The 13,212-nt window shown below is 51.2% G+C and overlaps 1 protein-coding gene across 1 annotated transcript in view; it reads left to right on the top strand.

Moving 5' to 3' along the window:
* The window catches only part of Nrxn2 (neurexin 2), a 116,924-nt gene that overhangs the window by 36,329 nt on the left and 67,383 nt on the right, over positions 1-13,212 (top strand). The window contains 2 exon segments of the mRNA XM_005063924.4: positions 2,189-2,260; positions 6,625-6,926. Coding sequence (XP_005063981.1) covers positions 2,189-2,260; positions 6,625-6,926 — 374 coding nt within the window.

The following is a 13,212-nucleotide window of genomic DNA, read 5'->3' as shown; positions in this document are numbered from 1 at the left end:
TTGGTTTGGATTGGACTGGATTGCCCCGAACTGTGCCTGGCTTTTCTGTTCTCTTCCCTTCCTACCTTCTCCTTCCCCTCCCTCCTTCCTCTCCCTCCCTTCCCTCCTCTGCCATTTCTGTGTTTGTATGGGGTGCCTGGTGGGTGTGGGGCCGGCCCTCTCCCTCCCCTCCTCCCCTTCCCCTGGGTCCACTGCCCACCCTCATCTCACCTTGGTTTCTGATGTCAAGATGTATACTCTCCTGCCGTTGTCTCCAGTCTCTTTTTATTTTTTTTCTTTCCATTTTCCTGGTGGTGTATCTTGCTTTTTTTCTTTCTCATGGTGGTATTTGGTTTATTTCCACTCATTCTGATCGTTCTTTTCTATGAATGAAAATAAAAAAGAAAAAGGCCTGGGTTGCAGAAACGATTTGAGGCAGCCACAGTCCCCTTCCCTTGATAGACACTTCATTTAATCCCTATCCCTAGAACGGGTTGAAAACAGAAGCTATGGGGCTGGAGGTGCAGGACCCTCCCTTTCCTTGATGCCCCACCCTCTGCCTTTACCTCCCTTTATCTTTTGAATATCTCTTATTTCTATCTGACAGAACACAGCGTATCAGAGACAGGTGACTGGCTATCATAAGTACGTAACCCTGCTAGGTGGCATGATAGCCCTACTAGGTGACATGACTGGGACTTGTCCTTTAGCTTGAGCCTACCCTTGGTTAAGTCTCACCCACCAGTCAAACCCCCAGTGTTGGGGGTTTGTAGCTCTGTAGAAGATTGTTGTTGTCTTAGCATACATAAGGTGCTGGGATCTGGTCTCAGTACTGCAGGGGTAGAGGAACCCTGGCAATAAGCAACCTAGAAGAGAACCTAGGAGTTCTGACTGATCCCTTCCAGCTCTGACCTCCCTGCCATCCCTGATATCCACCTCTATGAGCACCTTGGGCACTGCTGTACCTGTACAAGAGACAGGCTTCAGTGCTTAACTAGGAGCAAAGAGACGGTGAGACTATGTCTGGAATGGAAGAGAGTCTCACCAAGATCTGAAATTTGGGATGGATTTAGGTCTGAGAAATGAGGGCCTGGGATTTATGTAGGCATGAGAAGTAAGAAGGAGGAAGTCCCACATAGGGAATTAGGAGCAGGGTCCTGGCTGACCCATGTCCTTCTTACCTCTGAATCCTTGGTTTGGGGAGTACTGGCCATGACTCACCTTAGACACTGATGATATTTTCTTGAAGGGTTGTGGAGATGCTCCCCCCCTCCTCATCTAGAAGAATCTGCAGCTCAGATGTTCAGTCTAGTTTTAGTTCTGGGGATTGGGTACTAGATTGTAGGAAGAGCCCAGAAAGGAACTTCCCCTTCTATCACTGAATTGCTCTCGTTCTGTGGATATAGCAATAGGGTTGGTTGCCTGTGAGCCAGGTACCAGAGAGCACCTGTTCATTGGCGAGCATTGGTAAAGCTCAAGCCAGTCTGGAGCCCAGACTTGGCAACCTGTGCCTGAGGGGCAGAACTGGGCCCTGTGTGGTGATGAACAGGGAATGAGGCTGAGAACTGATTTTTGAGTAAGAGTTCCCACATCCCTGGTGAGGACCTCCCAGCCAGAACCTCCTAGGGTGAGCACAGCCCTTCTGTGCATGGTGGAGGGAAAACCCTGGGAAGCCCCATAGTCTAAATGGAGACTGCCCGAGCACCTGCAGTGGGGACAGAAGCAGGTGTAGGTGGCCCGTGAGAGAACAGGAGGGCTTTGGTACCGGATTTGAGGTGGCTTTGGGAACACAGGTGTCCATGTCAGGCAAAAGCAGGGGGATGACTCTTCTCTGACCCAGCAGCAGGTGTGAGATGCCCCACGAGCAAGGACCATGAACCCCAGATATGTGGTAGTGGTCTCACAGGATGAAGGGGAATTTTGGGTACAGGTGCTCAGGACCTTGGTCCCCAGGACTGCCCTTCTCCCTTACCCTGGACAAAGGCTAGAAATCGGTGTTTGGAAGTCTGATAGGGTATGTGGGGCTGGTGGCCTTTGTGTTGTCACATAGCTCCTCAAGAGATCCTGAAGGCCAGGAAGTCCCCAGAGAAACTCCTCACCTGCCTGCAAGCATCACCTTTGTCCTAAATAGAGCCTTCCATCAACTCAAGACTGGGATGGGACTGTCTGCAAAGTCCCTGTGCCTGACTCCCCAATTCTGCTTCTCCAGTAGGGTCCTTACTGTTCTCCGAGGGGGGGGCCGGGAGAGGAGGAGCCGGCGATGTGCACCAGCCAACAAAAGGTCAGTGACCCCATGGTCCCCAGACAGCCCAGCCCTTGCCCTGCAGTAGCTAACTGCATTCTGGGAGGAGAGGAGTCTTCACAGGTGTATGGCATCTCCCTGTGCCTCGTCTCCAGGCTGGCAGCCGGCCTGCACCCCCACTGCCATTCCCAGGGCACCATTCCATGCCCAACTGTGAAGGGCCACAATCTCCATCTCTTTCTCAAAGTCCAGCCGCCCTGGTGACCAGGACACAGGTGCCCTTTTCCATGAGTTGTCAGGCCCATCCCTAGAAAGTGTTGCTGTGACAGAGTGACAGGTGGCAGGGTACCATCATGTTCTAGAAGCCCGGGAGAAACTGGCAACACCTGTTATCTGCGCATGTCACCTATATTGTCCCAGTAAGCTATGGTGACATTTAGTGGCAGGCATCATTGCTTTCATTTTATTGTTGGGTAAGCAGACACTGATCAAAACCTCAGATGCCAGCGTGGGGCAGGCCCCTTAGTGTCTTAGGGCACTGGGATCCCAGGTCACTTGTTTTTCGGCCAGAGGCTGCTTCTCTCAGAACTCTTTTTGTTGAGAAATGTGCAGGCCACCCTGACAACTCTCAAAGCTCTGTAGTCAGGCCAGAGCCTTATGCTGCCATCTCCATTCTTCAGCGAGAGCTCTCCTGTCTGCCTGGGCTTGTACCATCCCAGGCCCTGCTCCAGCAACTTGCTGTCTCTTACAGCCAGGTCTTAGAAAAAGCGGCCATGCTCTCCTTGCTGGCAGCTTCTCTGAACTCTTGGGCCAACCTGGACTCTTTTGTCTACACCTCCTTTGAATCAGTCATGCCACATCCTAACTGTCACTCTATCTGTTTGCTGCCCCTTATGGCTCTGACCTCCTGAACTCAAGGTCAGGGTTTTCATCGTCTCCTTCCGTGCTCGGCACAGCTCTCAGCATGTATGTAGGCACATTAATTAATTCTGATAGGGTCTCACTATGTAGTTTTGGCTGGCCTGGAACTCACTATGCAGACCAGGCTGGCCTTGAACTCACAGAAACATGCCAGCCCTCTGCCTTCTGATTAAAGGTGTGCAACACCACACCTGACTCACAATTATTTTAAATGAGCGAATGGTCACTGTTCCCAGGAGTCTCACTGATGGCCTAACAAATAACTACAATAAACCATGGTCCATGTAAGTGAATGGAAAATGCAGACTTTGTTCAGAGGAGTTAATTTACTTATTCACTCAAGGAGGGGAGAACACGTGTACCTCCACAAAGTTACATCCAGGGGCAGTCACTTTGGGCTGAGGTATGTACTGTCCGTCATTCCTGCGGCAAGCTGGGAGGTAGGCTGACAGGTGGTTCCTTCATCTCCCCTCCAGAGGAGAGAGCTGGCTTAGAGCTGGCTTAGAGCTGCTGTAGCTTAGCCGAGGTCACAGAGCTGGTTGGCGGAGCCAGCACCAGCACCTGGGTCTTCTTTTTCACATCACATTTCCTCCCCAAGGAGCTGCACAAGATGTTACTAGGCAGTGAGTGCCAAATGAGCAGAACACACAGCTGTAGTTCCCCAGAGCCAGGAGGGGCCAGAGGGGGCTGGAGATCTTCCCAGGGGAGGCCTCTGAGTTGGGTCTGCAGAGGGAGCAGCTGCGTCCCTCCCTTTTGTGGCACATGGAGACCCAGTCGGTTCTGGCCATTCAGTTAGTTTTGTTGGGAACCCTTGTGAGGCCACAGACTCCCTTATGGAGATGCACCCGAGGACTAGCAAGGACTCCTTCCCTACATCCCTACATCAGGTGCGCTCAAGAGTTGTAATTTCTCACGTGCTGATGGGAGTTGTAGTTCCTGGCAGTGGCCTGCATGGGTGATGGAGGAAGGCGCCCCCTGGCGCTTCGGGATCTGAGCATCACAGATCCAGCTAGTGCTCTGAGGAGCTCCCGGGGCCACACCACACATTCTGACCCCTGAAGCGCCACCCCCTCCAGGTCCTTTGAGGGCTGCTCCATCAAGTTCTCTCTGCGCGTCTCCCTCTCTTGCTTTCTGTTCTTCAGTTTCTTGCTTCAATAGCCCTCCTGCCTTCCACCCTTCTCCTTAAAAGCATCCAGGTTACCTTGGGCAGCTCAGTGTCTTTCCATCTCTGGGCCAAGAGGACTGGGGTCCGGTCTGCTCAGGCTTACAGCATAGATGGCTGCTTCCTCCCCTGGGTTCACCTGAGGAGTCTAGGAATGGCCTTGTTTCGGCTCTTCTCCTTGGCAGCCATGGTCCAGCCTCAGCCCTCCCCCTCTCCCTTTTTTCTGACTTCTTTTGTTTGGTCCCAATCACTTTTTCAGGTGGCTGCCTTATGTTCCCTTCCTTCTGTCTGGATCTCTGCAGTGTTATTTGCTTTGACGGCAGTGAAGGTGAAGGAGTGGGCGGGGAGGTCTGACTTCTGGGTGGGGCTAACAGTATGCATGGTAAAACCAAGGTCAAATGCATTCCCTTTTCTGGTCCTTGAGCCCCCTGGCTCTGTCAGTGTCTGAGCAGCAGGCCTGGTTGCCATGGAAACAATAAAGCCCCCGGAAGCCTTGGCTTTAGTTCCCTAGGGTCCCTGTCCCCTTTCCATGCTGACTGGCAGCCTCCTTACCTGTCCCCTCAGGGCTTCCTCCTGTTCTTTATCGATAAGGTTCCATGTGACCTCTCTTTCCTTCATAGCCCTGCCTCCATCTCTGTTCTGACCCACTGATGGTCCATCTTTGTCCTTTCCATGCTGGGCTCTCCACATCACCATAAAACACATCCTTGTCTATGCTGGCTGCCTCACCTTTGTTTCTGGTCCCCTAAATAGACAGAGGGAGGGATTCAGATTGTCCCTATGTGGCCCATGCTCTACCCCCCTCCGTTTGCTGCCCTGTGGCCTCAGGACACAAGACCTTGCCAGCTGCAGCGAGGACTATGCCAGGCACTGGGGCAGCAGCTGGTGCCTTGGCATCCGGATGCAGTAGGGGCAGAGTGTGGGCAGCCTGCCTGGAGGGAGAGAGGCAGGCAGTGTATGCTCAAGAAGAGTCTACAGAATCTGCAATGAGAGACCCGCACATTCATACATGGAACTGCTGCCCAGCCTGACCCCAGGGGATGGGGGTGCCTTGCGATGGCCCTCTGTGCCCAGCACACAGTGTTTACTCTTCCCTGGGCCTTGAGAACATTCAGGAGAAGCTCAGCTGCTTATCCTCTTCCTAAAGACCTCATGACACAGTGTCGTTTGCCTCTTGTCCACCCAGGCAGGATCAGAGAGACAGAGAGACAGAAGTCACTGCCTGGGTGCAGGGCTTCTCATCTCTGCCCCGGGCTTGTGCTCTGGTATGTGAAGTTGAGGGGCTGGACCCCAACTCTCTGCATCCTGTCATGGTATTTTTACTTGCCATCCACTTGTAGACCACCAGCAATCCCTATGGCTCTCCCAGGAGTTATGGCTTCCACCTAAAGAGTGCCAGTGGAAAGGACCTTGAGCTGGGTGTTGTGTCCATGTACACACACACACACACACACACACACACACACACACACACACACACAGGATGTTATACACATACAAGGACTGTGTGCTGTGGTTATATGTACACATACATACATACATACACATAATCACACATGTGCACACAGGTCATGCACAGCCATGAGCATACACACATGAGAGCCAGGCCCTCCCGTGCCACTCACCTGGCATCTGTGGTCATACACCTGACACTGGAGGAAGAAGGTGGGGGAGGAGGCAGAGCTGGTGTGGGAGCACCCATGGGAATGCAGCAGAATGGCCTGTCACCTGGTGTATGTTCCTCTCACTTGCATTGCCTTCCCCTGTGTCATATTCCTGTCCTTTCCATTCCATGGCTTCCTAGTCTTCTCATCTGTGCAGGGCTAGACAACAGACCTACTGGTCTCATCACTCATGGTGAGGCCTGGAATTGCCCCTGTCCCTGGGTACTGAGAATAGCTGTTAGCAAAGAAGAGGCGAGAGGAAGGGTGGGCTGCTCAGGAGGCACTCCCCGGGAGAAGGCAGGCGCTCTTGCTTCTCCCCCATGCGCCTTTAATCTGGGGTGGCAGGGGTTGAGAGCTTTGGTAGGGAAGAAATGGTGAAGCTTGTAGCTTTGTCTGGCCCTGTGGCAGCTTAATTGTCAGCTGTCAGTGTGAGAGCCACTTAGCAGCCTCCTGCTTTGGAAATGGACCTTTGATAGCAAAGATAGCAGGGTCCAGGTTGACAAGATGTAGGAAGGGAAGAGAGCCTAAGTTTAGAGTTGGGACCACAGGACTCCAGTGTCCAGGACCCATGCTTGGCTTGCTGGAGGCGAAGGGGGAGGCTCTGGCGTACCCCACCCACTCAGCCTTCTCCCATTTTCCCAAACCATGGCGTCCAGGCAAGGAGGAATTTGTGGCAACCTTCAAGGGCAATGAATTCTTCTGCTACGACCTGTCACACAACCCGATCCAGAGCAGCACGGATGAGATCACACTGGCCTTCCGCACCCTGCAGCGCAACGGGCTGATGCTGCACACAGGCAAGTCGGCTGACTACGTCAACCTGTCCCTCAAGTCCGGGGCTGTCTGGCTGGTCATCAACCTAGGCTCGGGTGCCTTCGAGGCCCTTGTGGAACCCGTCAATGGCAAGTTCAACGACAACGCCTGGCACGACGTCCGGGTTACCCGAAACCTGCGCCAGGTAGGGGGAGCAGGAAGAATGCCAGGGGTCAGCTGTGTCTGGGGCAGAACACACGTAGAGGACACAGGGATGCCTTGGTGGCGGGGTGGGAGAGAGCAGGGCTGGGCAGTGAAGTGTGGCCTTGGAGAAGAATAGAGTTTGGGGCTGTGTGAAGCTGAGGTGTGACCTCAGCTCTGCGGTAGGTTTCTGAGACCTTGTCAGTCAGGGAGTTGAACTAGGAGGCGGCTCCAGAGCTGTTCCTGGGCAGAAACCTGAGGTTAGGACTGGGCTCAGATTGGGGTTCAGGGAGCAGGTGATGATGGGCAGGGTGCTGCAGACTGGGAGGAGGGAGCTGGAGCCTGGATGCGGGCCTGGTGTGCTGTGGGGAGGGGAGGGGTCCTGCAGGGCCGGCAGCAGGACACTGAGGAAGACAGATACAAATGGGGACAGAATGTGGTCTTCCCTCCATGGGCTCTCCAGGGCAGGGGCGCACCGAGAGGGAGTGGAGACAGCAAGTGGGTGCGAGAGTCAGAGCCAGGGAGGGCGCCGGCCGCTTCTCTGCCAGTGTCTGCTTTTCTTCCTGTTTGACAAAGCCAGGGTTACCTTCATGTCCATGCTAACTGCTGCTGGCCAAGCCAGCTTGTAGAGGGGGCTCAAGGAGGTTTTCCGGGTCTGCTCCTAAATGTAGGACAGCACCCTTCTCTGTATTGTCCCCTGTACTTTCAGACACCGCATAAGTCCTCTTAGGAGTGGCCCTCTTCACCACTCGCAGGGCCCATCTGTGGTGGCTAGTGTAGATTAGGTGTCTCTCTGGCCAGACTTAATGCTAGACAGGAGTCTTGTGGATAGTTTCCAGCCCTAGGAAGTCCCAATGTCCAGTCACACTGGCCTTTCTTCACTAGTAGGAGAGACCCCTGTGCATTCCCTGGGGGCTTCTGTCTCCATTTCCCCATGATGGCTTCCCTGCTCAGTTACTCTTGGGGCCCCCAGTTCCTCATTCTCTCGGGTCCCCTCCTGTAGCGAGTGGACAGCAAGCTGTTGCATGTCCATGGCTCTATGCAACCAAGAACACCAAGCAGTCCTGAGGGTAGAGCTGCATCCCGGGGTAATGGCTGGTCTCTTGCTAGTGAATTGTCTTTGGACTTCCTGTTTCTAGTTAGGCGGTGGTCAACCTTCTGTTGTCTCCTCTCCTTTCTCCCACTGGAAGCCCCTCAGTAGGGCTCAAGATTCCGGCTGGCCTTCTGTCCCTCCTACCTGCTCTTTTCTAACATCACTAGGGATGATCTAATGGTGATTCCCCTCTCCTCTCCACTTGCTGAGACAATGTCCTGACTAATTAATTGCACCGCTCTTTCCGGGAAGCTTGCAGCAGCCTGCTGCAGTCCTATGTGAATGTGCCTATTCTTAGTGCTCCTCCCCCCATGCTCTGTAGAGCGACATGTTTGTGGAGTTACTCCTCCATGCAGCACCCCCACCCTGTGTCCTATCACCCCGTTCCCCAGCCAGAGTCCACCTTGCGTGTTCTCCTCACCAGAGCCATCAGTACAGTGCTTTCAGCTGTCACGCACATTTTGGAGGGAAATCTGCCTGAGGTGGAAACCGTCTTAGGTGCCTTTTGCTCCCTTCCTTGTTGTCCCCAGGACCAGAGCCATCACTGCTGCTATCTTCTGCGAGTCACTGCAAGCCCACAAATCTTCACCCACAAGCCATTTGGCCAAAAAATATGGTGAGCCATACTGGATACAGAGTGAGAAGGACATGCTCCCTGCCCTTGTGGCTCTTGGGACAAGAAGGAATTGTTTCAAATAAACAGAGCAGGGGCTGGGGAGATGGGCCCGGTGGAAAGAAAATCCACAAGCGCGAGGAAACAGAGTTCAGTTCCCCAAAACCCTTGTGAAACTGGGAAATCATGGTGGCCACCTGTAATCCCAGCACCTGGGAGATAGACACAGGGGATCCCCAGGACAATCTGATTAGCCAGATTATCCATAGTGGGCAAGCTCTGGGTTAAGTGAGAGGTTCTATTCAACAAGGAAGAGCGGTTAAGAAAACCACCCAGTGACATCCAGTGGCAGCTTCAGGCCTCCACATGAATTCACACATGCCCACATGAGTGCCCACATATGTGAACATACATATACACACATGCAATCAAACCACACACATGCAAAAATAAATAAAAAACATAAATGAACTAATTTTTAAAAAATGCTCAGAATAAGGCTATCCACATGCCGAGTGGACCACAGAAGCAATGATGGGAATTGGGAGATTGCCGAAAAGGAAAGAGAGATCTGTGGTAATGCTGAGCCACCCTCATGGATGCAGCGACTGACACAGGGCCCCAGCACAGAGTGTCGAGAGGGACCCATGCTCCTATCTTTCTTGAGCGTGTAGAGTCACGGGTGCCAGTTGGTGACGGATGGAAATTCTCTCCTACTGGATTGTTCTACAAGATGACTCAGAGTTTAGACAGGTCATGCTAACCCAAAAGTGGGGGAGATGGGTCACAGCGAGTGTTGGCTTAAAGACATTGATGGAGAACCCTCTTTACAAAGGACTTCTGGGGAATTCCTTTCACTCTAGAATCCATTTTATACCCGTGGGCAAGAGGTGCAGGACTATATTTGGGGAATTCTTTTTGGCTTTGCTTCAAGGCCATGCTCTGGAGCTGCTGCCCTTGAGCGGCCTAACCATTGCCAGACCCTTTATCTGCCTGTTTTCTGAGACTTTAGAGAGAAGCTTCTTTGTTTCTGTTGCTCCAGCGTGTCTTTTCACTCATTCACACTGTGCCAACCTCTGGACGCCTTTCGGGTCATCATAACTCATGCATGGGGTGCTACTGGCATCTTGTGGGTAGAGACCAGGATTTGAGTTATCACTATAGTTTGTGATACAGCCCCACAACAGGAGTCATCTGACCTCAGATGTCAGCGGTGCCTCTGGGGAGATACCCTGTTCATCCAAGTGTGTAGAGTCCAGATGATGTCCTAGGATTTGAAGAATGCTGCTATAATCACATGGGTGGTAGAGGGTGAGGTGGCTTTTACCAGCGCTCGGCCTCCCCCAAGTTTTGTGGGTGAGGAGTAGGCCAGGGACATAGTATGAGAAATGACATCAGGATGGGGGGTGTAACTCAGTGATCTGTCATGTAACAAGGCCATGGGTTTCATCTTTAACATCGTGTGGGGAAATAAAGGAAACAAATGACAGGGCAGATGGCCGAGATCCAGAGTGCTGCAACTTCTCTATTATTTTCCCTGTGTGACTGAAGTGGCCTGAGTTGGCTTTCTGGAAGGACCTGACCCCAAACAACTTCTGTTAGTTATGGGAGTGTGTCAAAGGCTAGCTCCAAACACCCCTGGTTTAGGTGGCCATCCCTAAAACATATAGATGGTCGTGGGACACAGCAGTTGGGATCAGAGGGATCCTGACTGACACAACATGTTCTTCCTTTCTCCTTTTGAACTCAGCTCCTGAAACCATTGTGATAGACAGTCCTCTTGGGGGATCTTGACAGGATCAATTGATTACCACTGAGTGTTCCCTGAAATCTAGTTTTAATCCTAGACTCACTCACCTATCATACCCCTATATACATCCCACTACCACATATGAATATGCAAAACCTGGTCTACAGAGCAAGTTCCAGGACAGGCTTCAAAGTTACAAAGAAACCTTGTCTCAGAAAAAAATTATGCAAAACCATTTATTGTTAGCCAACACCAAACTTGTAAGACAAGCTGGCTACCAAAATATTACATGGTGTTTCTCTTGTTCAGCTCAGATGATGCTTTCTCAGTACAGACACTTTCAGAATCTCTTCTGGGCCTCAAGAATGGAGTTCTTCAAGGATGAATTCCCTAAGGATAGAATCTATAAGGATATCGTGGCCCTAGATAGGACCCTCAAGGATGGAGTCTCCAAGGATGCAGTCATCAAGGATGGAGTCCCCAAAATGGGCTCCCTGTAAGATGGAGTTCTATAGGAGGGGTCCTTAAAGATGGAGTCTTCAAGGATGGTATTTCAAGGATGGAGTCCTGAAGAATGGAATCTTTATGGGTAGAGTCTTCCAAGAAGGCATCTCCCAGGATAGAGTCCTGAAGGATGGAAGTTTTAGGATGCACTTGATGATGTAAACACCAAGATGATAGATTCCTGAAGGACAGGGTCCTCAAGGATGAAGTCCCTGAGCATTGAGTTCCCAAGGATGCAGTCCTTTATGGATGGAATCTCCATTGATGAAGTCCTTATGTGAAGCTCCCACTGGAGGATAGAGGCCCCAGACATATGGAGTTCCTGTTCTCTTGTATCCTATCCCTCACAGCATACAACTTGTCTTACATCCTAGATTTGCAACTTTCTGGACATGTCTACATTGACTTTCCTTACTTGTCACTTCCTTTCCACAACTCTCCCAAGGAATTCACTCTCTGATAGCCAAGTCTAAGAGCTGGGATTTGAGTCAGGTAGTTGTTAGTAAGTTATACAACTTCTGGGCTCCAGTTCCCCACAGTGGGAAGGGACTCCTGATGTCTAACTGGATGTAGCAGATGCTTTTCCACACTCAGCACACCGAAGGACTCACTGCCGCCATGACCGTTAGCTGAGTTTCTTTTTCCTCCCAGTTCTTCAGCTGAAATGACAACTTTTAATTAAGCTTCCCTCGATTCATCCCATAGACATCTCTCTGCTGTGTTGAGTTCTGTCTCTCTTATCTCATCCTTCAAGTGCGTTAACACTTGTGTTCATTCTGAGGGCTTACTGTGAGCAACTGTTGGACCTAGTTAGTTGTTTCTCTAAGTTCTTTCCCTGATTTATCTGGTTTTCTTCAAGAAGAGTTTCCCATTTTAAGACAGTATGAGGTTAGTACCTGGGACCTAGCCCATGCTAGTCAAGCACTAAGAAATAGCCAGCCTGATCATTCAGTGTTCTTAAACCCAGTTGTTGATATTTTGGAAAAGAGGACTCATGTCCAAGATGATGATATCCAACTGCTTCATATGAGCACTGTCACTGGGTATGCTGGTGCATGCCTGTAATTCCCAAGGTCTGGAGGTTGAGGCAGGAGGATTGCCATGAGTCGGAAGCCATCCTGGGCTATGTATGGAGATTCTGTTTCAAACAAAAACCATGCTGAGATACCCTTTGTCTTCCTGAAAGAGGCTCTGATCTGCCTCACAAGAGGAGCCTGGGTAGGAGCTAGGAGGCCATGGAACCTGAAATCTGATTTGAAGCCACTTAATTTCTTTGCCTTTGAAGGTGGCTTGTGGCTTGTTATCCGGGAAAATGCACAGGAGGCTGTTGTCTTCTGGGCTTTTGACATTCTTAAATCTCAAGACCATTGGAATGATCTGTACCTTGACTGAGAGAGAGAGAGAGAGAGAGAGAGAGAGAGAGAGAGAGAGAGAGAGAGAGAGAGAGAGAGAGAGAGAGAGAGAGAGAGCTATTTCCTTTGTCCTGCTGTGTTTGTGCATACGCACAGGCTATCCTCAGCCCAGACTTTGAAGTTTGTGTCTGCAGTTAGTTCTCCTCTTGATGTCTTTAGGATCTGGGGCTGCACTCAGAATTCAAAGTGGAGATGGGGTATAGTTTTCTCCAAAGCTGTTTAGCCACACACAGTAAGTTCTCTTGCTTTCATGACCGACTCCCCTCTGCTGGGGCGTCCTTCTCATTCCTAGCCATTGTCATGCTGGTTCTTCTGGGCTCTAGTAGCATTAGGGCTCGTTTGCTGGCCTCAAGTGTTAGTTTTCTAAGAGTTTTGGATGGAAGTCCATTCTAGTATTCCACTGTAGGAGCCTCGCGATCGTCACAGCGGTCTTCATCCTCCACCCTGTGTCCAGAGGGGCTCTGGTCTCATCTGTCCCCGCCTTGTTTTGTTTTTTTTTTTTTTTTGGAGTCTGAATCTCTTGACAAATTAGTAGAAGGCCTGGGGTTTGAACTCATGTCTTTCTTCTCTTTGTCTGCCTTTAACCAACTGTTCTTCCCATTAACACTGGAACTTCCTTTGTGGATACTGACACCCCCAACACACACACACACACACACACACACACACACACACACACACACACACCTTTATTTTCTGTAACAAGGCAGAACCATCCTTGGATTTTCCTTTGTAGTACCCTTCCCCAGCCGTGTTCAGCAGCTGCGATGGTATCAGACAGCTCTTTGGGGTGCCCTCAGTTTGCCTGCCCTGAGGCTGATTGCTCATTGCTCTGGCTAGCTGGTCCTCTTTATTTCATGACAATCCTGCCAGCTGACAGTACGAATCCTCTTGTCACAGGCTGTCACCTCACTCCTC

This window comes from Mesocricetus auratus, unplaced genomic scaffold, assembly GCF_017639785.1.
Source record: "Mesocricetus auratus isolate SY011 unplaced genomic scaffold, BCM_Maur_2.0 Super-Scaffold_4256, whole genome shotgun sequence".
Classification (NCBI taxonomy): domain Eukaryota; kingdom Metazoa; phylum Chordata; class Mammalia; order Rodentia; family Cricetidae; genus Mesocricetus; species Mesocricetus auratus.
This window is presented reverse-complemented; position numbering and strand designations above follow the sequence as displayed.